The 26,573-nt window shown below is 53.8% G+C and overlaps 7 protein-coding genes across 7 annotated transcripts; 2 read left to right on the top strand and 5 right to left on the bottom strand.

Moving 5' to 3' along the window:
- Nucleotides 1–560: 560 nt before the first annotated feature.
- Nucleotides 561–1,789, bottom strand: C7974DRAFT_162801 (ubiquitin-conjugating enzyme/RWD-like protein). The gene is made up of 3 exons (XM_046135984.1): nt 1,477–1,789; nt 1,332–1,419; nt 561–1,277 (listed from the first exon to the last, which is right to left on the bottom strand). Exons 1-3 carry the CDS (start codon nt 1,495–1,497, stop codon nt 835–837), a joined length of 552 nt encoding a protein of 183 aa, XP_045997732.1. The 5' UTR covers nt 1,498–1,789; the 3' UTR covers nt 561–834.
- On the top strand, nt 1,645–2,912 carry C7974DRAFT_162817 (dihydrofolate reductase-like domain-containing protein). Its single transcript, XM_046135985.1, has 2 exons — nt 1,645–1,911; nt 1,966–2,912. Exons 1-2 carry the CDS (start codon nt 1,791–1,793, stop codon nt 2,901–2,903), a joined length of 1,059 nt encoding a protein of 352 aa, XP_045997733.1. The 5' UTR covers nt 1,645–1,790; the 3' UTR covers nt 2,904–2,912.
- Nucleotides 2,913–2,921: 9 nt separating this feature from the next.
- On the bottom strand, nt 2,922–3,983 carry C7974DRAFT_309351 (uncharacterized protein; the record flags this gene model as incomplete). The annotated part of the gene is made up of 1 exon (XM_046138217.1): nt 2,922–3,983. One exon carries the CDS (start codon nt 3,981–3,983, stop codon nt 2,922–2,924), a length of 1,062 nt encoding a protein of 353 aa, XP_045997734.1.
- Nucleotides 3,984–5,450: 1,467 nt separating this feature from the next.
- C7974DRAFT_391853 (chitin synthase-domain-containing protein) lies at nt 5,451–8,979 on the top strand. Its single transcript, XM_046141621.1, has 6 exons — nt 5,451–5,700; nt 5,756–6,239; nt 6,290–6,651; nt 6,701–7,001; nt 7,051–8,420; nt 8,475–8,979. The coding sequence occupies exons 1-6, from the start codon at nt 5,656–5,658 to the stop codon at nt 8,610–8,612; spliced, it is 2,700 nt and encodes an 899-aa protein (XP_045997735.1). The 5' UTR covers nt 5,451–5,655; the 3' UTR covers nt 8,613–8,979.
- A 398-nt stretch (nt 8,980–9,377) lies between these two features.
- Nucleotides 9,378–11,003, bottom strand: C7974DRAFT_423411 (uncharacterized protein; the record flags this gene model as incomplete). The annotated part of the gene is made up of 1 exon (XM_046144383.1): nt 9,378–11,003. One exon carries the CDS (start codon nt 11,001–11,003, stop codon nt 9,816–9,818), a length of 1,188 nt encoding a protein of 395 aa, XP_045997736.1. The 3' UTR covers nt 9,378–9,815.
- A 4,537-nt stretch (nt 11,004–15,540) lies between these two features.
- Nucleotides 15,541–18,505, bottom strand: C7974DRAFT_391859 (ATP-utilizing phosphoenolpyruvate carboxykinase). The gene is made up of 6 exons (XM_046141622.1): nt 18,080–18,505; nt 17,930–18,005; nt 17,679–17,879; nt 17,097–17,435; nt 16,326–17,046; nt 15,541–16,275 (listed from the first exon to the last, which is right to left on the bottom strand). The coding sequence occupies exons 1-6, from the start codon at nt 18,124–18,126 to the stop codon at nt 15,974–15,976; spliced, it is 1,686 nt and encodes a 561-aa protein (XP_045997737.1). The 5' UTR covers nt 18,127–18,505; the 3' UTR covers nt 15,541–15,973.
- Nucleotides 18,506–19,395: 890 nt separating this feature from the next.
- Nucleotides 19,396–24,856, bottom strand: C7974DRAFT_391863 (ABC-2 type transporter-domain-containing protein). Its single transcript, XM_046141623.1, has 3 exons — nt 20,285–24,856; nt 19,900–20,235; nt 19,396–19,850 (listed from the first exon to the last, which is right to left on the bottom strand). Exons 1-3 carry the CDS (start codon nt 24,585–24,587, stop codon nt 19,693–19,695), a joined length of 4,797 nt encoding a protein of 1,598 aa, XP_045997738.1. The 5' UTR covers nt 24,588–24,856; the 3' UTR covers nt 19,396–19,692.
- Between the last annotated feature and the right edge of the window lie 1,717 nt (nt 24,857–26,573).

The following is a 26,573-nucleotide window of genomic DNA, read 5'->3' on the forward strand; positions in this document are numbered from 1 at the left end:
GCCAATCAGCGCCCCGTTATTGCGGGAAAAGCGGGGCGCACCTCACAGTCACACAGGCGCGCTGCCTGCGAACGAAGTGTGCGAAGGGCGGAATCGCTCGCAGCAGCCCATGCACGCCGCAAGCGGTCCACAGCTCGCCTGCACAGTACGCTGCCATCAATTGTACATTCTTCGCCCCCACGCAGCGCTTCACGATAAAACTTCAATGTCTCAACACCACCGTACTTCGTGGTAGTTCGTCGGCGCGCACCGCGATCGACAGCCCAAATTTTCCCCGGCTGCGTCATTGCGTGCACGGGCGTGACGATATTATGGAGGTGTACCAAGGTTATCGACGGCTGGGAGCTGCACTGTGAGGTATTGCGCGTGAAGTATTACGCGCGCGAAGGCATAGGAAGCTTCTAGTAGCTATAGATGCTCTTACAATACTCTTGCAATGCTCTCTGTTGCTCGCGCAAGCCATTGTTGTGTTCTATGTTGTGTTCAGCTGCGATGAACTTCCAAATTGTAGTTATGTTCACAGGTCCACAACGTAAATGCTACGTGGATATGTGTGTGTGTGTGTGTTCAAGAGTCCATTGCAAAACAGCCTGTATGTAAACGCCGCGCTCGCAGGTACGCCGTTGTTATGCGCGCTCGAACGTGCAGATGTCGTGTCCTCGGGCCTCTCACCCTCTATCACCACCTGTCACCATCCACCACTGCCCTCCGTTACGCTCTCTGCCTCACCACCCACTCATGCTCGCCCATCCGCCCTCCTTCTACGTGCGCAACCCAAGCGTATGTATGCCCAGCCTGTAACCGCACCGCGACTCCTCTCAACATACCCCCATCCTACTTCATCACGCGATCAAACACCTGCCCCCTCACCACTCCGCCCCCAAGACTACTCCTGACATTCCTCTTAAACCCCTCCCTGTTAATCTTCAAATCCTCCGCGGCCTCCTTATTCAACGGATCACTCGCATTGGGCTCCAGAAACAGGAACTGCAGTCCCACGACCACCGCATTCAGGTTCAGCACCGGCTTCCAGTCCTCGCGCAGAATGTTCAGGCACACGTTGCCCTCGAGGTCGATGTTCGGGTGGTAGATCTTCTGCGTGCACTTCACTTTCGGCGGGTCGTGCGGGAAGTTCTGGTTGATCGCGAAGCTGAACACGAAGCGTCCGCCTTTGTACATGCCCTCGTCGGGGTCGATGGAGAGCGTGAAGTTGAGGATGTCGTCGGGGTTCGGGAAGTGGGTTTTCATCGTTGTGCCGAGGGAGAGCTCCTCGAGATCTGGGGGTGGGTGATTAGCGGTGTGTAGGTAGGGGAGGGGAGGGCAGGGGGTACCTTTCTGGGCGCGCAGCTGGGCGGGCGTGACCTTCTTCTTCTTGCTCGTTGCGGCGGCTGCGGCATCATCTTCGGCCTGCTTCTTCTTCTGCGTGGTTGTCAGCGGGCGGCTCAGGGCTGTCGTGCTGCAGGGCCTATGACGTACCATGGACCATATTTTCATCATCTTGGCGGTATTGTGTAGGGAGACGTCGGGGGGTGGGAGAGGTGCGAGGGGTCGCGCGTGCGAGGCGTGTGACTGCGAAAGTCGCGTTGGGCGCAGTGAGTCGGCTGGTGGGGCGCACGGCGGGTAGCAAGCGGCGTGGTGAAGCTCGGTTGGGCGGGGCTCAGCGACGGGAGCACTTGAAGCTGAAGGAGAGCTTGCAGAAGTAGACGTAGGCAAGAAGATGGAGGAACAGGAAGGCAAGAGCAACTTGGACCCGCCACCTGCGGTAGAATGGCCGATGAAGGCGTGCCACCATGCTCGGGTGTGGGGGGCGATTGGCTGCCGGGGTTCTGCCGATTGTTGCCTGTGTTAGGCCTCAGATCACGACTAGGACAGACTCCGTGTGGAGAAGCAACGAAGCCAAGAAGACGAACGGTGCATTTTCTAGAATACCAAATACACCTAATATATAGTACTGACTTCAGGCAGCAACCTTGACCACCCTTGTCCACATTTCTATTACTGTGTCCACACGCATCTGGATATCGACAATAAAATTCATATTCCTCATTTCTAAGAAGAAGAGTCCTCCAAAACCTAACAGCGTCTTCACCATGGCCGTCCCGACGCGAGACACACTCCATTTCTCCCCATCTTCAAGCAACCAAATCGACCCCTACCTCCCCAATACCAAACCCACACCACACGGCAAACCCTATGTTACCCTGACCTTCGCTACATCCCTCGACAGCCAGCTCTCCCTCGCCCCAGGCGTGCAGACCGCTCTCTCGGGCCCCGAATCAAAAGCCATGACCCACTACCTGCGCTCCAAGCACGACGCCATCCTGATCGGCGTCGGCACCGCCGAAGCAGACAATCCGTCTCTGAACTGCCGGATAGCTGGCGTGGGCGGGTACGGCGGAGAGGGGTTGGACGGGCAGCCCAGGCCAGTTGTTATTGATCCGAGGGGGCGGTGGCGGTTTACTGCGGAGAGCAAGGTATTGAGGCTTGCGCGGGAGGGGAAGGGCAGGGCGCCGTGGGTGTTCACGAGGGCGCCGCTTGACGAGGAGAGGACAGCGTTGCTGGAGAGTGTTGGAGGGCGGGTTGTAGTGGCTGATGGGCAGGATGGGGCTGAGTGGCGGATTTCGTGGAAGTATGTACTGGATGTGCTTGGCAGTTGGGATATAGGCAGTGTGATGATTGAGGGCGGTGGGGCGGTTATCAACGACCTCTTGGCGCCTGAGAATATTGATCTCGTTGATGCGGTCATTGTCACGATCGCGCCGACGTGGTTGGGCAAGGGAGGCGTGCAGGTGTGTCCAGACGCACGAGTGGATGGGGGCACAAGACTGCCTGTAGCGAGGTTGACGAACGTAAAGTGGATACCGCTGGGAGATGATGTGGTTTTGTGCGGTAGCCCATCATGATACAAGGTAACGTTGTACCTAGTAGCGAAACGGCGGAGGTCTTGTGGAAGTCTTCACTTCTCGCTTGGGCATGCGTGTCCAAGGCAGCTCCTCTGAAGTCTCACCATCAAGTAACTTGATGACACTCTCTTCCAGTCCCTCCGTGAGCTTCTGAGCGTCTACGTCACTCCATCCTCTTTGCTTCCTCTTCCGGCTCAACAGCTCTCCTGTCCCAAGCGAATCCTCCTGCCAGGGAGCGTACCCAAGCTTTTCTTCGCCTTTCAAGGTGCTTTCTATGTCGGCACTTGACATGACCGGGTCCATACCCTGTACTTGGATGCGATCTTGCGGCCATGAAATTGCGGGTGCATGTAGCTCTAGAAACCGTCTCGATTTGAATGCATGTGTAATGACGCGGATGTTTTTTGGATAACGTCCGATAGTCTGCCGGAATAACAGGATGCTGAACAGTAGGTTCTGAAGAGAGTCTGTGGCATGCTCTTCGAGGAGTATGCGCCCTTGGCTGTATAGCTGGTGGGCACGTCCGCCGCCGATATGCCCTTGAGCAAGCTCATCAGCCAGCGCTGCATGGTAATAAGAGCGTGCTTCACTCAATGGCGTAAGGCTTTGTTTCGTAGCGCCGCCGCTGAAGATCAAGATCGTGCTGTCTTGGTTCCACGCTACATCCTCTTTCCAAGTTGCGTTACTACCAGTTGTCATAGTGTCGAGGCTTGCTTTGATGTGCGCAAGAAATGTCTCATGCTCACCAGGCTTCCCTGTGGCTGCGTCTGACTTCTGAAATGGTGCGAGGTGCCAGTTGCCCTCATCATGGGGGTTGTGTGTAGGGAAATTAGGCGCCTCGACATCGGGATAGAAGATAGCATGACAGCAAACGATTACGAGCTGTTCGATATTCTGGTTGTATTTTGGACCGCATGAGCTTAGCTGATCTGGATGTTCGAAATCCGGATTTTCATATATTGGTGTCTTATTGTGATGTGCGGCCGCACTCTCGTCTGAAGGCTTAGCGGAGGACGCAGAGCCGTTCTTAGTATGTGCTTTCGACTTTGGCAGGGCTGTCAGATTTGCGGCTGAAGCCATAGCACCGGATTTGAGACGGATGACGGGAACGCGAAAGCTTGAATTGGCACTTCAGCTATGCTGGGCGGTGTGGTGAGACTGACGAGCGTGCCTAAAACGTGGTCAGCGGAAGCTAAGCTGTTGAGACACTCAATTCTCAACGGCATCAACGGCATACAGAATATGTCACTCGGAAGTTAGTTGAACCTTAGAGATTAATTGTGAGATGCTCGTAGGTTTGCGCGTGGCTTCCAAGGTCAAGAGCCATTTGTTGAGGCTGATGACGCAGCGACAGTTCAAGCTTCGTCCCCGCCATCAGCGCAGGCGGTGCAACACACAAGACAGCCATTACAACGACGGTTCGCCTACAATGGAAATCCACTTCGATTACAATGCTCGCAGTAAGCTCGCTGACTTGGCCAATGAAGAGCCAAGTGGAGTGAGACGGCCATGTGGCAAGCCTTGCACATCAATGTAATTTCAGATCCGCCAATATTGTTGATCGGCCGTGCTGCGCTGTAGTCCCAAATCATGAATTGTGTAAGGTCTGAATCAGCAGCGTCCAGGAATCATCGTAGGGCAACTCCTAACTTTAACCTGCCAGACGGCGGTCGCGGCAAGGCGGGTGGCCCAACGGTGAGATCAGGGTCGGCGGGACCCACTTCATCGAAAAGGAGAGCTTAATTTCTAGGCGGTCCCTGCAACGGCCTCATGAAAGCATGGACGAGCGCGTGAGATTGGATGCCAGCACAGCAGCGCAGCGGGGCTCAATAGCAGCTAGAGCCTAGGGCTGAGGCTCTCGAGGCTGGCTGGCACGATGCAAAGGTACCTAGGTACAGTAAGACGCGCCCGCAGGCACGACTTGATAGGAAAGAGCAACCGTCTACAGTTGGGGGGATGTGCACGGGGATGCTTGTGTCGGCGTGTTTGCTGACGTTGACAGGGCGACGTCTAGCTTGATGGAGCATTGGGACGCGCAACGGCCAATCCAACAAAGCCGCTCGTCGGTGCATGCAACAAACTGCACAAAGCACCGCGGCGCCGCAGCAACTCGCCGCCAGCGGCGGTGAGCCTGTCGAGAGGCGAATGCAGGAACGCTCTTCGGGCATAGACCCAGCGCCATCGGGCACAGCGAGGAGAGTCGGCTGTCTTGCTGTGCAGTGAGGCTGAGTGGCCAGTCAGCAGCACTCGCGACGGCGTTGGGGTGTGCAGGCGCGTTCCTAAATTTAGAGGCCGCAATGGCGCCCGAGCGCACCTGCCATCGTGGTCGTATGTGCGACTACCGTACAACGAGTGCGAGCAGGTTCCGGCTGCCCTTCTCGCGGGCAGAGACAATCGCAACTCCTTCTAGCAGGTGTCTGCAGGCCTCGGCGTCACTGCAGCGTGCATTCTGATGAAGGACTGGCCACCCGCATTGTAAAACAAGGTCGTTCGCCATTCCTCGTCTCGTTTCACACCCCGGGCGCTGACTAGCGTGTACGCTAGGCCACATTTGCACGAGGCGCTGTCGCTCACATCGAGCTGAGGAGAATTGAAAGCTGTGCCAGACATTCCTGCCCTTTATCACCCCAGCTGTGCGCTGTTTCCCTCGTTTCCCATTTGCACCCATCAGCACATCAGCACCAACTCGCAGTCCCCTGGACCTTTGCGACCCTTGCCATCTGTTGTGCCAGCCCCTCGACCGCTGCACGTCATGGCGTACAACCAGCAGAACTATGGGGAAGCCCATAACAACGAAGTGCGTGGCTGCCTGCATCGCAGGAAGGAGCGACGCGGTTGCTGACATCGACCAGTACACTCCTGGCAGGCACGACGAGGAGGAGGTCGGCCGCTCTCTCCTGCACGAGAACGCGGCAGGCACCCAGCAAGACCCCTTCTACGGCCACCCGGAGAACCGCCCACACTCGACCTACAGTCTGACGGAGACATACGTCACTGACCGCCCGACCCAGTATCCGTCTGAGGCTCACGGCGGCTCTGATGTCTACTCGGCGACTGGCGGCTACGAGCCCGCGGCCGAGTTTGGCGCTCCTCACCGCGTCGCTTCCCCATACGAGCGCAGCGAGACCAGCTCGACTGAGGCCTGGCGACAGCGCCAGCAGCCCGGCGGCGGCGCTGCTGGTGGCCTCAAGCGTGGTATGACACGTAAGGTCAAGCTGGTGCAAGGCTCCGTCCTGTCGGCCGACTACCCTGTGCCCTCAGCCATCCAGAACGCCATTCAGGCGAAGTACCGCAACGACCTCGAGAGCGGCAGCGAGGAGTTCACACACATGCGCTGTAGGTGATGGAATTCGCGTGTTTCGGGATGCAACGCTGACAGCTGCCAGACACGGCCGCGACATGTGACCCCAACGACTTCACCCTGAAGAACGGCTACAATCTGCGTCCGGCCATGTACAACCGCCACACGGAGCTGCTGATTGCCGTGACATATTACAACGAAGACAAGGTCCTCACCGCCCGCACTATGCACGGTGTCATGCAGAACATTCGCGACATCGTCAACCTGAAGAAGTCCGAGTTCTGGAACAAGGGTGGCCCAGCCTGGCAGAAGATCGTTGTCTGCTTGGTTTTCGACGGTATCGACCCCTGCGACAAGGGCACGCTCGATCTCCTCGCCACCATCGGTATCTACCAGGACGGTGTCATGAAGAAGGACATTGACGGCAACGAGACCGTTGCCCACATCGTAAGCCGCCCGCAAATGGCGAAATTGAGACTTTTCTGACAGCCCCTAGTTCGAGTACACCACGCAGCTGTCCGTTACACCCAACCAGCAGCTCATCCGCCCCCACGACGACAGCGCCAGCACGCTTCCCCCCGTCCAGATGATGTTCTGCCTGAAGCAGAAGAACACCAAGAAGATCAACTCCCACAGATGGCTGTTCACCGCCATTGGCCGCATTCTGAACCCCGAAGTCTGCATTCTGCTCGATGCCGGTACTAAGCCTGGTCCCAAGTCGCTGCTCGCTCTTTGGGAGGCCTTCTACAACGACAAGGATCTCGGTGGTGCTTGTGGTGAAATCCACGCCATGTTGGGTGCGTACAATAGTGATTGCAGTTTGAATCTCGCTAATCTCTCGTGCAGGTAAGGGCTGGAAGAACCTGCTCAACCCGCTCGTCGCGTCCCAGAACTTCGAGTACAAGATCAGTAACATTCTCGACAAGCCTCTAGAGTCGTCTTTTGGATACGTCTCTGTGTTACCTGGTGCTTTCTCTGCGTACCGTTACCGCGCCATTATGGGACGCCCGCTCGAGCAATACTTCCACGGTGATCATACCCTGGCTAAGATTCTTGGAAAGAAGGGTATTGAGGGCATGAACATTTTCAAGAAGAACATGTTCTTGGCCGAAGATCGTATTCTCTGTTTCGAGCTGGTCGCCAAGGCCGGGTCCAAGTGGCATCTTACCTACGTCAAGGCCTCCAAGGGTGAGACCGATGTGCCCGAGGGTGTTGCTGAATTCATCGGCCAGCGTCGTCGTTGGTTGAACGGTTCCTTCGCTGCTGGTATCTACTCGCTTCTCCACTTCGGCCGCATGTACAGTTCTGGCCACAACCTCGTCCGCATGTTCTTCCTCCACATCCAGATGCTCTACACCACCGCCAACACGATTCTCGCTTGGTTCTCTATGGCTTCCTTCTACCTGACTACCGTTGTCATCATGTCTCTTGTCGGTACAAAGACAGAAGAACGAGACGCCTGGCCTTTTGGGAACACAGTGACCCCGATCTTCAACGTCATTGTTACCTACCTTTACCTGGCTTGTCTCGGTCTCCAGTTCATTCTGGCGTTCGGTAATCGTCCCAAGGGTTCAGTCGTGTCCTACCTCATCTCGTTTTCGGTTTTCGGCCTGATCCAGTTCTACATCATCATCCTGTCCATCTACCTCGTCGTACAGGCTTTCACGAATCCGACATCGCAGAAGCTCGACACTTCGTCTCCCGAGAATTTTGCCAAATCTTTCTTCTCGTCGAGTGGTGTTGGTATCATCATCATCGCGCTTGCGGCTACGTTCGGTCTCTACTACGTTGCGTCGTTCTTGTACATGGACCCCTGGCACATGTTCACATCGTTCCCTCAGTACCTCCTGATCATGTCGTCTTACGTCAACATCCTCAACGTCTACGCCTTTTCCAACTGGCACGATGTTTCTTGGGGTACCAAGGGATCCGACAAGGCCGAAGCTCTTCCCTCAGCGAAGACCGAAAAGGCTGCAGATGGAAAAACTACGGTTATCGAAGAACCGGACTTGCCACAGGCCGACATTGACTCTCAGTTCGAAGCTACCGTCAAGCGTGCTTTGGCTCCCTACGTTCCTCCTGTTGAGGGCAACGAGAAGACTCTTGAAGATTCGTACAAGGCTTTCCGTACCCATCTGTGTACACTCTGGATTGGTTCCAACGTGCTGCTCGCTGTCGTTGTTACCCAGGATAACTTCGACCGCTTCGGTTTCTCTGTAAGTTTACCTTCCCACCTTGTTGTATGCTGCAGCATAGCTAACGTCATCTAGTCATCCGCTACCACTCGAACGGCCCACTTCTTCCAGGCCCTTCTGTGGGCGACCGCTGGTCTGGCTCTGGTCCGTTTCTTCGGATGTGTGTGGTTCCTCGGACGCACAGGTCTCTTCTTCTGCTTCAGGAAGCGCTAAAATCCGAACGACTCGGCCTCCAAACGACCAACTTACGACCATACTGCGCCACATCACCCGCCACGGCCGCAACTGCTTATTGGAGCTGTCTGTTCGATTCCCCTAATCCGTTTTCAATCCTGCGTTTCGGCGTTTCCGGCTGTCTTACGACTCCAGCGGACTGCTGCGCGGTCGTGGACTTTGATCATACCATCTTGATACACTAAAACCATCTGCCACACCATGTTGGATGGATCACGAGAACTCATTGTATTACCCATGTTACAGCACTGCGCGCTCGGGCTACTCACTTGGGCGGATGAACGGACTTTTACATTGCACTGTATTTTGAGATATTTAGAATGAATACCACACTTTCAAATCAAGACTGCATACGTCCACATGCAATGTTACAAGCTTTTCCTAACCACTCATCAAACACACACATCCCTTACTTTCAACCCCTGTCTCACTTGCACCCAGACATGTGCAACAATGGGCGCCCATCCCTTCCAGCGTCCATGACGTCGTTCAAGCCCCCGCCTTATTTCCCTCCGTCCGCTCGCGTGCGTTGATTGGTACGACGCTGCAGACCCCTATGTTTCAGGTTTAGGTGCTTGCCGTGGTGCTTGCCGTGGAGCTTGCCGTGGAATGCGGAGGGTGCCATCTCGAGGGTTTGATTGGTGGCTGGGTTTAGTCTTAAATTCTTTGGTGTGGTGGCTCGACCAGGGGCTGTGGCGCAGCAGGGTAGCCGGATCCGCTCAACACTAGACTACGCAGGAGTCTCGTGGACAATGCAGTCACGTAGCTTCATAGGAAGCTACAGTACAGTACGTTTCTCAGCTACAATGGTACTGGAAAACCGCGCTGTTGTCCGAAGTAATGGCATGAGCTAATTCAACCCTGCTTCTCCAGAATCCAATTCCAATAATGTCCTACTCCAACACCCACCCCGTCCACAACCTCCGTGCAAACTATCTTGCCCACGGCCGTAGAGCCTTCCGTTCCCTCTCCCGCTCCTGCCTCACCATCAGATCCCGCTCTTGCGCTATTCCTTCCGTCGTGACCCACCGCTCGCGGAACAAGTAGGCCAACGTGTCTTGCTTGAAGCGCAGCTGCGTCTGTGTCACTGTCAACACCACGCCTACCTTTCACTCTCTTCCAAGGTTACTTTGCGCTGGCCTGCAGCACTGCCGTCCATCCGACATTTGTACGCGGCACTTGTCAGCTACACACCTTTGTTTCCTCCAGCCCGCTCCAATGCAACTTCAGATCCCACTGCAGATTCTCACCGTTCTCGATGCGCATTCGGTCGGCTTCGAAAGTGACCCATTGCGCGGCCTGTTTGGCCTCGAGGCGTCCGATGCTCACCTCGAGGGAGAATATGCGCTGTTCCACACTTGCTTGGCGATTGAGGAGCATGTCGATGCGGTAGGGGTTCGATTTGGGGGAAGGGGGGCGGGGTTGGCGTGATGCTGGTGGTTGGTTCCTGAGCTCTGAGTTTTGGGACGAGCGCCTCGCTGCGTTTGACGAGGACGGTGGGGGTCCAGGCAAGAGCGTTGGATATCTCGACGAGGGCGCTGAGGGGGTCGTGGTTGGTGTGGGCGAAGGTAAGCGTGGTGTCAGGAAATGGACCCCGAGCTCTGGGGCCTTCGGAGACGGCACTGGCGGGGTCGCGGTTGGTGTGGGCTCGCCGCGGGGGAGCAGTGAGTTAGGATTTGGCAAAGAGGCTGCTGGGTGATTTGGAAGCGCTGTGGAGTTGGCGTCGGCTTGTGCGAATGACGGGAGTTGGGGATCTGAAGGTGCAACTGGATATGTTGGCTGCGCTACTTGGAAGTTGTACATGGGATCGGTCATAGTAGGGTGGGTTGATATTGGATTCGTCAACTCGGGTGTGAAATTGTAGACTGCGTCGGACATCGTGGCTTGTTGCGGCGCTGGACCTGTCGGCTGCGCCGAGAAATCGTAGAAGTCGAGCGTGGTCGGATTGTCCAGATAGGCATTGGAGTCGGAGACCGTATTGTTCGTTGTAGGTTGATTCTGTGCTTGACTCGCTGGCTGCGCTGAGTTGCCATAGGACGCGTTGTTCATGGTGGATTGATGTGGTGCTACATGACCATGGCTCGGTTGGGAGTCTGGCAGTGCTTGATCCATAGACTGTGCTGAGAAGTCAAAGAATGCGCTGGTCGTGATGTGTTGGTGCGGTACTGAATAGCCGTTGCTTGGTTGGGAGTCTGGAAGTTGATGTGGAGTTTGATCCACCGGCTGTGCTGAGTAGTCATACAATGAATTGGTGATGGCGGGCTGTTGTGTTGCTGAAGGATCATTACTCTGTTGGAAGTCTAAGAGTTGGTCCGTGTCGTGATCAGGAATTAACCAGGCTGACCAGTCGAAGTCACCGTTGTCACCCATTTTGGGTGGGTAGTGATACGTTTGGGTTTAACGTGGGTGTAGCGGCAAGATGTCAAAAGGTTTGAGGTCACGGCAAGTCGATCGACAAGTTGTAAGGCTATAGTGGTTGGCAGTGTAGAGCGCCTTCCTTCCATGCTGGTTTGAACCGGTCGAAGACGCTCTGCGAGGAAAGCATTGGTGGCGCATCCTCGTGGCCTGTGGTATGGAAAATGCAGACGCGCTGAACAGTCGTCACTTCTCTCTTCATAAAGAGAAACCACACAGTGTTGAAAAATAATGGCCATCATCTTAGCGCAGCTCTCGATTGGAATCACACGCTGAGTAAAATTCACAATGCACAGCACGATCAACTCAGACGCGTTACAAGTGCTCTATTGAATAGCAGATACTTGCTAAGTGGTTCAAGTCACTCCTGTGTCACGCATACCTCTAAGCCTCCAAACCTAGCTACGAGCAACCATCGTCGTAACCCCATCCGGAAGCTACTAACCCTTGCTGATGTATCAAGGTTTCCGAGAATGCATAACTACTCTTTGGGAAGACCGCTGAGCAGTGGCTGTCGAGAAGAAACAGTCCAGGTCTTCGCCTCGGTGATTTATCTGAATGCCGCTACACTACTGCGACAAAGACTCAAGGGGCTTGTCTTTTAGCAGCTTTCTCTTCGCCTCCTGGAGCTTACACATATAAATCATGAGCGTATCAAGCTCCGCCTTGCGACGGTCAGCAAACTATCCACCACAACTGGGTCTGCACGTACGTTGAGGTCTGTGGCTTGATCCTCACAGTTGTTGTACGCGTCGACTGCGGTGTCGTAAAGCTCTGGATCGGTAATGATCGCGAACAGGTCTTCGATATCACCCATTTCTGTCTGGAGGACCTCGATGGCCTTCGTGGTGTCCTCGAACTTTTGCTTGTACTGCTGCTCCAGCTCGGTCACGCGCGTGAGTTGGGCTGTGTGAGGTTGGATCAATGGCCTGATGGTATTGCCGGTGCTTGAAGATGATCTCGATTCCATGGTTTACCTGTAGCTGAGAAGGTCGACTTGAGTGGAGTTGTTGTTCTGTCGGGTGAGAAGGTATCTGGTTGTGCGTTCGGGTCTTCCTTGGTGAGCAAACAGTATAGCGATTACATTTCACTTCGTTATTACGTCAAAACATCACTTTCTGGTTCGTGCTGTTTGTTTGGTAGAATAAATATTGGATTATGCACCTCTGGGTGCGCGAACGTGCCGCTGAACTATGAATCCATCAGATCCATCAAGCAGTCACCCGCCACTGGATGTGAGCGACGAAGTACTGACAAACTCAAGTAAACATGGCGACAGTGATAGAGTTCCCAAATCAAAGATCCAGTGCTAATCCTTTACTCGATACCCTGCAACTGCCCGGAAGATAACTGGAGCGCTTTCCTTCACGAAACGCGTTCATGCGGTGTCGTCAGGCAGGTCCATCATCCAGCTGAACTTAGAAGTAAGTTCCTGATTCAACTTGCCGACCGCAGCTCGAAGCGCATCGACATCGCGCTCAATGATGAGTTGCTTGTCCTGGATACTAGTCAGTGAGGTTCTTTCAGTGCCCAGTCACGAATATACGTACCTTGTGTAGCTTCAACTTGCGCTCACCCTCCTCGTAGAACTCCATCGCCGTGTTGTAGAGACCTTCGTTGGTTATGATCGAGAACATGTCCACAATGTGACGTTGCTCTGTCAGTAGTGCGCTGATGATCCGATTAGAATCAATGCTCTCCTTCATCTTGGCCATGTATTTGTCCATGAGATCGTCGGCTCGTTGGAAGAAAGCGATCTGTTCAGCCTCGAGGCTCTCATCATCAGAGAACTTGTCGACAGCGGCGATGTTTGAAGGCGCGGTGGGTTCCATGGTTGATTGTGGAAATTGAAGTAAGGTTGTGAAGAAGTGGTGGGAGTGTAAGGTTAAGTAATTGTGCGGGCGTGAACAAACGGTTTATATGACTAGCCCCCCTCTCACCACGAACAGTGCACGGCCCAGAGGCAGCCTACACTTCACTCTAAGCTTCCATCATGGCCTCATTGTTTACTGCATACAGATATGCAGTCCGAGCATGCAAACGCCGAGATCTAGCTAACTCTCGCTCCACCACTTGCATCACCCCGTGGATTTCCCTCCACAATCTCCTCGCTTCTTGAATCATATCTGAGAGAGCCGCCAGATGCGCATCTTCGTGCAGCTTGCCCCGCGTTATGGCGAGGTAATGGGGAAACGCGCGGAGTACAGTTCGTTCCTGCCTTAGGGCAGCGAGCTCGGTTTCCTTGTCCGAGCATTGACGGCGTAACGTTGCCATCATTTGTTGGAGCTGCAATTGGATGTTGAAAAGATTTTGCCTTGCTTGTTTATCTTGTGGAGTGGGGGTGGGAAAGGAGTAGTGGTTGGCGATTGGGTTCGGGAAATGCATCTTGGATGATGGCTGTTATATTCTAGGGAGGTTTCAGAAATGTAGAGGTATTTTGGATTTGCTTTGAAGAGCGTGTTGTAACTTGAAGAGGATTGAACAGCGGATTAGGCATAATTATATAGCGAGAGAATACAATGCGCTGAACTAGTCGAACCAAATTTGCGATACTCAACACTTGTACAACTGGAACCGGGGAGGTACACCAAGGATCCAACCAAATTTGAAGCTGATGGATAAGTCATTGAGGAGACATATGACAGATCATTGTGCAAATCACAATGGAAGGTGCGTGGTGGTGGAGGAATCTAGTACCTGCTACAGATCAACGTTCACATTTTGGCCCACTCATTATCTGGATCAATCTGTAGTATGCGGCAAATAGCAGTGCATTCAAATTTGTGTGGAACCGAAACCCTGACTCCCTCCTCCGAATACGCTACCCACAATTATACAGTCACTGATGATAATGAATCCACGAAATCGCCGCATCGAGGCAGCCGCCTCACGTCCACAGGGCCCTGACCTCCTCCCGCATGACCCTCCTCCGCTCCTCCGCCTTCTTCTCTTTCTTCGTCGCATCCGAAATCGCTGCCTACAGTTCAAAAAGCTGGGTTCTCGCCTCCTTCACGAATTTTCGGCGGAGCTTGAAGTGCTCCATGTCGGTGAGCGGCATAGTGACGAGGCTGTATGAGAGGATGTCGTAGGCGACTTGCATTTCTTCTCTCTCATTGATGAGATCGGCAACAGAAGGCTTGGTGTTGGCTTCGTTGGCAAGCATTGTGATGGTTGGTGGGGTTTATGGTGGTGTGGTGGTTTTTGCGAAAGTGCCTGAAGTGAAGGTTGTCAGAACGATATTGCCAGTGGGACTTCTATGACTTACGAGAGACTGGAGTGGAGGGTGTTGTATATTTGTAGCAATCGGAGAACTGCTTAGTATGGTTTGTGAGAATGCTCGAAGTGAATTGTGAGAATGTTTGGCTTGTGGGACTTCTGTGGTCTACGGAGGATTGAGGTGAAGGGGCGTTGTGACTTTATAGCGACCGGAGAGCTAATTGATATGGCTCAAAGATCTGGGTACTATTTTTTAAATTCGTGTTGGGAACTGCATTCTACGTGACCCATAGATCCAGATGTGTTCTCACCGCGCGCCTGCAGGAATCAATTGACCCGAACCTAGGAAGCCATTGATCGACAGGTACCCAATAGAGGAGTCTTGTGCAAGATCGCACTGTGACCAGACGATCGTATATATAAACGCCGATTTTCTGAAACCTATGTCAGCGATATTCTAATTACGCGGTTAGACCCTGGCTAAGCTGTTTCCCGGAACCCTCACAATGTTAACCAAGATCAACCACATCACAGCAAAATCACTGATCACTCACAGCACTCGATTTCACACAATAAATATCCAGAACCGACAGAATGCTGCAAACGTGTATACACCTATCAGTCGGGGGCAAGATGAACACGGCCATGGAACCCAACAAGCGTACACATCAGGACCAATACATTTCAATTTCTCGGCTGCCATCCAACGCGTTTACCCGCAATGGTTACCAAGGTTGACCCTATAATCGTTCGACAGGGTCACTATTATTCCCTAGCTGATGCTGAAAATAGCTGGAGTTGAGAGCGAACATATTATGAACACGCTGCTACTGCCTCAGCAAATTGTCCGCTGTCCCTGATAGTACCGGAATCTGGTTTCATTCCCATCACAAATGATATCAAGCCCAGCGTTGGTCCACGTTTTGCATAGGCATTATTGAGGTTGATGATTGAACCTTGGAGAGGCTGCGGCGTCCAAAGGGGGAGCAGTGATACACGAGCGACTAGATCAAGTCAGAGAGGCGTTTATAACACGAAAACCGCGTGTTGCGAAGAACACATGCTACTGCACTCAGGCACGTCCGATCAGCCGCTTGGCATTTTTGTAGGATGCAACGCACCTTCATCGCAGCCAATCGACTACAAAATTACGACTGAATAACTCCGTTCATCCTGAAATGAAAGCGCCTTCTTACGCCTTGCCAAGTGACTGGTTGTATGTGCCTTGGTGCAGTACATCAGTCGTGAATCTGATGTCAACATCAGCATCATCGTAAAAATAGGCAAATCTGAGAATAACCATGCAACGTGCAGCTCGATATGTAAGAGTCATGACATTCAATTTTCTACTTCCACCATACTTGGACTCATGCCAACTCATCTGATCCTCTCCTCACCGCTCCTCGCCCCGATGCATTATGCAGACCAAAACCCAAAACACAAACTCCTTGCCAGGTATTCGTAATTAATGTGAAAGAGAACATATTCCATCAGCAGGCATATTAATACCCGCAACCATCAAAAGGGAAACAAGCTCGAGGCTCAGAGGAAGAAGAGGAAGGGGTCCAGCCGCTAGTGTCCGCTAGCGTCCAAAATCGGCGCTAGCGGCACTAGCGTGCCCGATCGATCGATCGCGCTCAGGCCACCTGTGAGTGTAAGAAACGGGAAAAAGAAGACAACACCACATCACACTGCGAGAACAGTGTAATCTAGTGCTTTGCTGGACAGCAACACACATGGGGACCAGCTTTCTTCACCTCACTAGTCGATTCTGACTCATATTTGGTGAAGTTTTCCATGAAAAGGGTGCCGAGCTTCTCGACCTCGCCCTTGAAGTCGGCAGTGCCGTTCCAGCTCTTCGCCGGGTTGAGCAGCTCGTCGGGAACGTTGGGGCACGTCTTGGGGACGGACAGGTTGAAGGTCTCGTAGGTCTCGTACTCGACCTGGGCCAGCTCGCCGGAGTGGATGGCGTCGAGGATGGCGCGGGTGTACTTGAGCGGGCAACGCTTGCCTGGAGTATATTAGCATTAAGTCAATGAAAGCGAGGAAGATGGAACTTACCGCCTGTGGTGGCACCGGCACCGACCCAGCCGGTGTTGAGCAGCCACGCGTTGGCGCCGTGCTCCTGGATCTTCTCTGCGAGCATCTTGGCGTAGCGCATGGGGTGAAGGGCGAGGAAGGGCTGCGCGAAGCAGGAGGAGAAGGTGGCCTGGGGCTCGGTGATACCTTGCTCTGTGCCGGCCATCTTGGAGGTGTAGCCGGAGATGAAGTGGTACATGGTCTGCTCGGGGTTGAGCTTGGAGATGGGAGGAAGGACACCACGGGCGTCGCAGGTGAGGAGAATGATGTTCTTGGGGTGGCTGTCCGACTTGCAAGGGATCTTGGTGTTCTCGATGTACTCGATGGGGTAGGCGCAGCGAGTGTTCTCAGTCAGGGTGTCGTCATCGTAGTCGACGACACGGGTGACAGGGTCGAAAACGACGTTCTCAAGGATGGAGCCGAACTTGATGGCGTTGAAAATATCGGGCTCCTTCTCGGCGGACAGACCAATGGTCTTTGCGTAGCAACCGCCCTCAATGTTGAAGACACCAGTGTCAGACCAGCAGTGCTCGTCGTCACCGATGAGCGCACGCTTAGGGTCAGCAGACAGAGTGGTCTTGCCTGTACCAGACAGACCGAAGAAGACGGTGACGTCGCCGTTCTTGCCCTCGTTGGCAGAGGAGTGGAGAGTGAGGACGTTGTGCTTGACAGGCATTTCGTAGAAGAGGACTGTGAAGATACCCTGATTGTGCGTTAGCATTTGATGTGGGTTGAAGTGTGATTGTTTCCTACCTTCTTCATTTCACCTGCGTACTCAGTACCAAGGATGACCATCTCCTTGTCGGCGAAGTTGATAGCAACCGATGTGGCAGAGGTCATACCGCTGGTGTACCTGTTGGCGGGGAAGGCACCACCGTTGTAGATAACGTAATCGGGGTGGAAGTGCTCAAGCTCCTCTCTCGACGGGCGGATCAACATGTTGCGCATGAAGAGAGCGTGGTAGGCGCGGGCGCAGACAACGCGGACGCGAATCCTGTAGCGCTCGTCCCATCCTGCGAAGCCGTCGACGACGTAGATACGCTTGCGAGTGTTGAGGTAGTCAATGGCACGCTCGCGGTTGATGCGCCAGACCTGTGGATGTATGTTAGCTACAATACTCGATGCACACGTGATGGGTATCCCGAAGCGTGGGCTGGAGCGTGCTGCCGGCATGCAGAAATGCGGGGGAGCCGTGCTCTAGCGTCGCCACCTGCAGGGGTGAGGCCTGGGTCGGCTATGTGACTAGCGCATGACGTCTGCCGAATTCACGAGCCATTTTTTGTTTGCGAGCTGCAAAGAGCTCGGCAAGCTGCCGGAAAGCTGAGGTGCACTTACGTCGGGTGCCATCGGCTTGTTGACAGGTCCCCACCAGATGTCGTCTTTCGACGAGTCCTCCTCGACAATACGCTTATCCGAGGGCGAGCGGCCGGTCTTCTCGCCAGAGTAGGCTGAGAGAGCGCCTGATGATGTGATGGCGGAACCAGTCTCGTATACAAGAGCATCTTCGTAGAGAGCAGCGACTGAGGGGTTGGCAATCTAGTGTGTGGTCAGCTGCAATTCAGCCGGCAGTAAGGAAGGCTACGTACAATAGCTACACGGTCATAATCAATGTGTGCTTTGTCGTGGAGCTCCTCTTCAATCTCAGTGTGCTCCTTCTTCGGCCTGTGGGTTCTTTGTTAGCTGTGTCTGCCTAAAGCGCGGCCAATTGGCCTTAGGTCGCACGGTGAGGTACTCACGTAATGCCGGAAGGGTGGAGATTTGTCTTGTTGACTTGGGGAACCATTGTGAACGTGAATGCAGGTACAGAGGAAGAGTGGAAATGTGAACGCTGTTGGAGTGACACCTGAGGACGGACAAAGTCTTGGGTCAAGGTAGCTGGGCTTGACTTGCAAACCACGGGGTATGAGGCTTCTTTAATAGCGTGACGATATTCCACACTGACGACGTCGTTCGTCCTCAGTCTGGATGTGGGCCGGGCAGCAGCTGAGCCAACGCGTGCTGATTGGGTGTATGGTTGCGCGCTCGTAGTGTTCGGCTCCCAGCTGACGAAAATAACGCGGAGGTCCGCACGAGAGCGCGAAAGACTCGGAACACCTGGCCGGCACCTGTTTCCAGGGACACGGCTGCTGGAGCGCGCTGCGCTCGCAGCGATGCGCCTGAACATGTCTCAGCGACGATGTCTGAGAGCTGCTCGCATGCAGTCACAAGTAGCATTGTCACTCTGCAACCTGTCCCCCGCAACCTCCCCCTCGCAGCCAAGCCCTCCCCAGGGTGCCATTACAACCACAGGCACCGCATTGGCTCAGGCTGTCAGAAGTCTTGGGCGCGTCTGGCCGCCCCAGACGGCTGATCGGGTTCTACCCCACAACAAGCCTTGCATCAGAAGAGAAAAGACGCCGGAAACAGGCTACGCCCATTCAGGGAGGGGCCAATGCGTCATTCTCGAATTCGGCGCACCCACAAATAAACCAAATCCACGCACGATTGCTAATGGAAAGGCAGACGATGCAGCCCTCGTGATAAATTTTCAAGGCCCGTGAAGACATTGTGAAACCCCTGCGAAGCCACATTGGCCCTGAGCAACCAAGGGCGCTGGCAGTCCGCGGCTCTAGAGCCCAAATCTACCAGAAACTCTCATGCACAATCACGATAGTCGGTAGGGCTGGGCGCAGGAGGCGGTGCAGATAGCAGGCGTTCCGATTCCAGCTCGTGGACAAGCAGATCCCTGCACGCAACGGAGCACTAGGATTCACAAATCAGTGTTCGGGCGGACGGCTGTTGCACATGCTGCTGCCCATCGCGCGTGAGGCATTTCGTCAAGCAATGCGCAACGGCTGCGTAGCCGGGCGCGTGCAAACCTGGGTCAGCTTAAGCCGAGATGTGCCTTTTTGATAACGCTCGGGCTATTTCGACAAATCCCGCACGCGTGCGCGCTGACGAGTCGTGAGGCTGCAGCTCGTGACAGCTGCGGTACGTTCCCGTCGTGTCAGACATGCACTCGCGTTTGAGCCTCACGTTCGTTCCAGATGGACGGACAACCCTGGCTTGCACACCGAGACTTCATTCTATTGTCACACACCGCTATCTAATGTTGTCGCCAAAGGTTCTTGTACACGTGCTGCATATCCGTGCAGATACCGGGAAGCTACCTGTTGCGCCTCCTTCTGTCACGAGCTCCAGACTCACAATGCTCGAAACGCACATGTTCGGAAAAGGTGTTTCGCGGGGAAGACAAGGAGCGGATGAGACATAGCCCAAGCCCAATTAGGTGGTTCATGGCTCGGCCGCGGGATTCTACGGTTTCACCCGAACTCAGGAACGAGATTACGCTACAATTATACGCCGAGCTCTACGCAGCATCACCACTCTGCTTCTTCTTCTTCGCCGCCTTTTCCTTGCGCGCAGAAGGTTTGAACAATGAAATGAACTTGTGCATCCCTCCCAGGTACAAGTATGTGCATACAAAAACAACCGCAAAGTTAAAGAAGATAAATATCCACATAATGCCTGCAGCACCGTTAGTTCAGCACCCTAATGCAGGAAAGATCGCACGTACCGAAGTCCCGCCATATGTACTGTGGAAAGACGTTGAAACTCGCCGCGAACGCGTCGCCGGTAGCGAATTGGCAGAACCCACACGTTCCGTCGGACTGCGCTTCCACGTACCCGCCTGACTGCTGCGCGAACTGCCCAGCGTACGTCTGACAGTCTTGGCCAGGCGGGGGAGGGAAGATCGCCAGCTCGTTAGTGTCGCACCGGATCTCTTGACCCTGGAGCAGCAGAGCGAGAAACCCTTCGAGCAGGTACTTGAACGGTGTGAGCCAGTACATCCAGGCTTGCCAAAACGTAGGTAGGCCGACATAGGGCACGACTACACCGCAGAAAGATACGACTGAAAAGTGTTAATATGCGACTTGTGAATCTGGTTGATAGGGACTCACTGAAAGTAAAGAAGAGAGGTACGAGCAACGACGCAAGCAGCTCATTGGGAGAAAAGGCCGCAATCGCTTGTCCGAATCCCAGGTAGAACACCTCGAACAGCATGACAAAGAGCCATACACTTGCAGCGGTGTACGTATCGCGAGGAAAGTTAGGCGGGAAATACCAGCAGCACCAATAGATCGTGCCAGCGATTATACGGTACGGAAGCTCGCTGAGAATAGCGCCCCAGACCCAGGTAGTCCACGCGTAGATCTTAGCATTTCCCTCTCGCGATTTGTAAATCGAGCGGATGTTGATGAAGCGAGGCTGGAGTTGCTGAATCAGCGGCGGTGAGATCGTCAGAGTCATGAAGACCGAGAAGAGCCGGGACTGCATGTCGATTTGTGACTGGCCGAGATTCCAGAATGTAAAGCCGTTGAAGAGACCAGTGATGATATGCAGCATGATGACACCGGTGACATAGTCAGGGTCTCGCCAAATGGCTACGAAGTTACGGTGGACGACGGTCATCCACTGTGTCATGTAGGGCATGGCGTACTCTCGGTCGTCCTTTGCCTCGTCGTTCTGGGAGGCAGATTTGCGCTTGGATGCAATGTCCTGGATTTCCTTGCCGAGCTTGGAGTTCTCTTCAGACTTTGCCCACACTTCGCCCCAGTCCTGACCCTTGTAATCGGGGTTGCCTGCGCCTATGGCTTCCAGCATGTACTCGGCGGGGTTCTCCTTGGGTTTGCACTTCTTCGCTCCATTGCCTTCAAGATACTTGATAAGGGTCTGCGAGTCATCACCAAGGTCGCCGAAGTACACAGTGGAACCACCCGACTTCAGCAGGAGAAGCTGATCGAAGTTCTCGAATAGGACGGCGCTGGGTTGATGGATGGTGCATAGGATAGCTTGGCCAGCATCGGCGAGCTTGCGAAGGAAACGGACAATGTTGAAGGCAGCACCAGAGTCGAGTCCAGATGTAGGCTCATCCAAGAACATGAGCAGCTCAGGTTTGCTAGCCAGTTCAACACCAATCGTTAGCCTCTTGCGCTGCTCTTGGTTCAGCCCAGAGCCAGTCACGCCAATTGCGGCACCTGCGATTTCTCGCATCTCAAGAAGGTCGATGATGGTCTCTACATAGTCGTACTTCTCCTGAAGAGGTGTCTCCTTTGGTTGACGCAGGCGCGCAGAGAAGCGCAAGGCCTCGCGCACCGTGCTAGTTGACTCGTGGATGTCCATCTGCTCAGCGAAGCCAGTAGATCGTTGGAATGAAGAAGGGAGTGGTTTGCCGTCGACCAAGAAGTCTCCGTGCACGACTCCAAAGCGGATGCGTTGGGCCAAAGTGTTTAACAATGTCGTCTTACCAGCACCTGAAGCACCCATGAGCGCAGTCAGCTTACCTGGCTTGACGTATCCCTGCACATCTTTGAGCAATGTACGTTCGCCCTTTTCGTATGGGATAGTGTAGGTGATGTTCTGGAAGGTGAAGATCGTCTCATTCTTCGCAACGCCGCCAAGCTTGTCATCAGAGCCTTCTCCATCGCTCTTCTCGTTTACGGCAGAAGACTCGGACTTGCCAGACTCTTCGTCTTCAGGCTTCTGGGTCTCCATGTCCTTCTCCACAGACTTGGGCACCTGTCCACGCTTGAAAATGGTAACCGCACCACCGCCTTTGTTGGGCTTCTGGATCTCCATGCCGATGGCTGTGAGGCAGACGAAGAAGATGAACATGCCGGCAATGATACCAAAGTTGCGCCACAAGTGGCTTCGAGAGTAGCCAAACGCAGCGTCCACGTAGTCGGCACCCGACACAGTGAGCGAACCGGGTCGGCTTCCTTGAATCGCGCAAGATTGGTATTGCTCCTCGGCACCGGGGATGGCGGGGGCAATGTACGGAGCTGTACACTGGATTTCGAGGTTGTAGAACTCGTTGACCAAGAGGCCTTCGAATCCGTACTGGATGGGGTTGATCCATCGTAGCCAACTGAACCAGGGATGCATCTTGCTTGGTGGGATCAAATAGCCTGTGTAGACGACGAGAGCCTGAATTGCGACACCAGTGATCCTCGTCGCGATATCAAGCGATCCTACGAGCGAGCCGATCGCGCGGAAGAACGCGTACATCGTCATTGTCATGATCCACAGGAAGAGTAGTGAGATGAAAAACTGCGAAGCTGTGCGTTGCAGGTTGGCCATGAAGTACACAACTATGTCGAAAATCACAACTTGGACCAAGACCAAAGGAATATCAACAACAGTTTGCGCAAAGGCGTAAGCTGCGGGTCGATAGAATGAGAAACTCTTGTGCTTCAACAAGATCGGACGACTTTCAAATGCAGATGTCAGCTCAGCCAATGCAAGAAGAGCATTAAAGAGTAGCATGAAGAAGATAACACCGCCACGGGGGAAGACACCAGCAGCGGTGTTTGGCAAGTTGTAGAACAAAGATCCGACAATGAGGGCCTGGAAAAAGATACCTCCCCACTTGCCGTACAACGATTGTGGATCGCCAATCATGACCATAGCCTGGCGCCTGGTGCAAGCCATGACTTGCTTGTGGAAGGGCAGGGTGAAGTTCTTCTTCTTGGTCGCCTTTGATGCAGCCGCACGGCGGTCCTCAGCCATGCGTGCAGTTTCTTTCTCGAACTCTTCGATCTCTTTGAGGTTGTCGTGGTGTTGTTGACTGTCAGCAAAGGCCTTTCCGAACTGCGCGCCGGTGCGGGGAATGCGGTCTTCGTAGCCGTCTTGAATGTGGCGCTCGTGGTCGTCAGTGACGGAGGTCAAGAAGTCGGCGGTAGTCCAGCGGTCTGGCTGGTGAAACCCAAGATTCTTGAAGTAGTCCGCGGCGCGATCAGCAGGCCCGAAGTAGCAGCAGCGACCTTCGTGGATCAAGAGGACTTTGTCGAAAAGATCATAAAGCGACTCTCCAGCCTGGTAAAGGGCAACGCTTGTCGAGATGTTTGCCATGTTCGTCAGCGATCGCAGACTCTGCACGTATTCGAGAGCTGTCGACGCGTCTAAGCCACGAGTGGAATTATCCCATGCTTGTACAGACGCTTTGGTGATCATGGCTTCTGCAATGGAAACACGCTTCTTCTCACCACCAGACACACCACGGATCATTTCGTTTCCAACTTTTGTATCCATTGTGTGCTCGATCCAGAACAATTTGGTGACGACACGAAGGAATTCGTTCACATAATCCTTGCGCGTCTCGCCATCTTTACGAGAGTCCTTGCCGGGCGTTCGGGTCTTGAGGGCAAACTTGAGTGTGTCCTTAACCTTCAACGTCGCGTAGTGGAGGTCATCTTCAGGGTTGTAAAGCACCTCGCTTCGATACTTCTTGGCCATCTCAGCAGCGTCAGTGCCGCCGTACCTGACATCTCCGGTGATCTCCTCGTAGCCGAAACGCTGGTTACCAAGCATCTTGAGGAATGTGCTGCATCCACTGCCAGGCCGCCCAAGTACCAAGAGCATTTCACCCGGCTTGATGCAACCGCTGAAGTCGTCAATCAGAGTTCGAACAGGTGGCTTGCCAGCTGCTGCTTTGGGTCCACGGGTTGCGAGATTCTTGACGAAGCGAATCGGGTTCATGAAAATATCGCCAGCGGATGGTTGCAGAGCGGCTCCTAGTCCTTGCCCCTTGACCGTAAGGTTCTTGAAGACTACACCGACATGTCGTGTCTTCTCTTCCTCCGAAGCCTCCTGTCGTGTATGGCCAAACATCCTCGACATCAGCTTGTTGATCTCGTCTTGTTCCTCATCGGCGCTAGCGGAGGTGGCTTGTGTATCTCGACGTTCAAGAGTGTTGCTATGGCTGTTCCTGCGTCTTGACATGGCACGAAAGAGGTCGTCCTCGGTCATCGGTTTTGAAGTTCTCGACTGCAGAGCTGGCCTTGAAGCTGGCTTGGATACTGCATCGTCACGGGGCTCCTCGGGCTCTGAGCCCGACGAAGAGTCGCTATGGATCAACTCTGGTACGACTTCCTCTTTGCGCTCCCCGCTGCTATCTGGTGTGAACACATCCTTTGTGTCTAACGCGCGGTTATCGACAGCATCTGGGGATGGGACCGCGGTGCTGTGTGTTGACTCGGTGAACAGACCAGCTCCTGATCCGCCGTAATAGCTCTCGCTCGAAGTGTGGAGTGCATTGTTGATAAAAGTTGAGCCGGTCGTACCACTTTGGTTTGTGTTGTGAATATCGTGCGCCTGAAGCTGATCCTCAACATGTAATGGTCGTGTAATTGATTCTCCTGGTGTTTCTATCCAGCCACCGGGAAGCTGGGAAGCTGAAGGCGTGGGACGTTCATTTGAAGCCATTTATGCTCCTCAACGTCCCTGCAGCAGGTCAATCGGAATGACAGAACAGACTGGCAGTGCAGTGGTGGTACCAGTTCAGGAACCGACAATAAGCCAGTAGCCAATCAGTATGAGGTATTGCCTCTAAATTATCGAGCAAAAATGCACACGCTTTGAAAATTGCAGCGGGCAGTGGGTATCACGAATGTGTGTTAAAGTACAGGTCGCACTCAACGAGTACTTACGCGCTTCCAAATACGCTGATACTGCCATCTTGGACGTGTTTGGTGTGCTCATTGTTTAGGGCTTGCAAAGTGGTGTCGTCATAATCGCGTCGCATCTACCCTTGGTCGGTGCGCCTGGCCCTCGCGTTCGGTGCTTGCAAGGGCCGATGCGCTGTCTAGCCTGCCAAATCTCGATCGATTGGATCTTTCATCCTTCAGCCTCAACGCTTGTCTCCGTTTTCAGACAGACAAGCGCGTTTTGCGGCGTGCGAGAGCACCGAGATCCGCCATCCGGTGAATCGTCGCATCCTCACTGGCACAATTTTCTATTCATGAATCGCGATTTCGATCATGCCGTATTATGAAGTAGGATCCTCACAGGGGTGATGACGATGCCAATGCTTGTTCTGAGAGTGAACTGTCATGTCCAGTATCACTTGCTAGTCGTGCTCCACGGTCTCCAGGCTGGAACATAACACGCCTTGCTGTGCCAATTGGCGCTTTGACGGCGTGGATGTTGGTCCGCCTCATACCCGAACGCAGCTTATGGGCCACACTAAGTGTCTCACCGTCGGACTCTGAAGAATCAGAGTCGCTCTCGACGCCGTCCCCAGACTCAGAGTGTGTGTCCTCGTCAAAAAACTCGGAGGTCCCGTTGGTCGATGTGTGCTTGCGGGCGGTCCTGCGTGAGGCGCGGGCAGTGCTCATTGGCAGCGAGAGCACTTTGGCAAGTTCCTTGACCGTTTCGGGCTGCGAGAGGCAATCTGCCACCTTGTGCCTGATGTCCTCGCTGATGTCGGTCTCGCTCATCAGCTGCGTGAGCCGGTTCATGACGAGCTGCTGTTGCTGTTGCTGAACGTCGTGGGCCCCCACGAAGAATGTGGCAGACGCGAAGAGGCTCATGGCCATCGTAGGCCAGCTGATGCCGTGTTCATCGCCGAAGCGGTTTAGCAAGAACTTATTATGGTCCTGCAGCTTTTGCAAGTCAGCGAAACAATCAAAAAAATATATGACAACAACACTCACAATTTGCTGCTGCTCCAGAACGTCCCTGAATGACTCGGCATTGAGGTTCTTCGTCTCGCGTTCGAATTCCCTCATCCACTTCACCGACGGTGACGACAATTCTTCAACGGGCTTGACCTCGCCGTATTCGAGCCTGCGAGAAGGCAACGCTCTTCAAAAGATTCCACCAGACCCGTCAGAGTCAGGGGAGGCACATAATGGACGCCACTTCACCACTTACACAGTCAGCGCACAAAGTTGGATGAGTGACACATGCACACAAGCACGTCCACGCAACCACTAGGCAATATGGCGCTATCTCGTTAAGCTGTATATCCGACGGAGTCATTCAGGTGTAGTCCTGTAGCTTATCGGCTGCAGAAAAGATGGGTTGGATCCTACAAATATTAAGTGGCTGGTCAGACACACTCGCCTATCTTAACGTCAAGTGCGGCATCTCCAGTATTCGATCATCACAGTCATATGACTTTCCACTGGATGGCTACAAACATGACCCACTATCGCGCAGAACTTCTCGTTGTCGGCAGATATACGATTGAACGAAGTAATTCAGTTGCAATTCACCGACTTGTCGGCAGTGATGAGGACGGTTTAGATCCTACAAAAAAACCCGACTGTTTGAACGCGTCACGGTGCAGTATGCAGGGTCTACCCGATCAGGGCGGAGCATTATGCGCAAGTATTAGAAATTACTACCAATTGACCGCTACCTCCCCTCCTCGCCACCCTACTCCTCCATCTGTTCCCCCTTCACCGC

The sequence above is a fragment of the Boeremia exigua genome (genome assembly GCF_020726555.1).
Source record: "Boeremia exigua strain MPI-SDFR-AT-0100 chromosome Unknown C7974scaffold_5, whole genome shotgun sequence".
Classification (NCBI taxonomy): domain Eukaryota; kingdom Fungi; phylum Ascomycota; class Dothideomycetes; order Pleosporales; family Didymellaceae; genus Boeremia; species Boeremia exigua.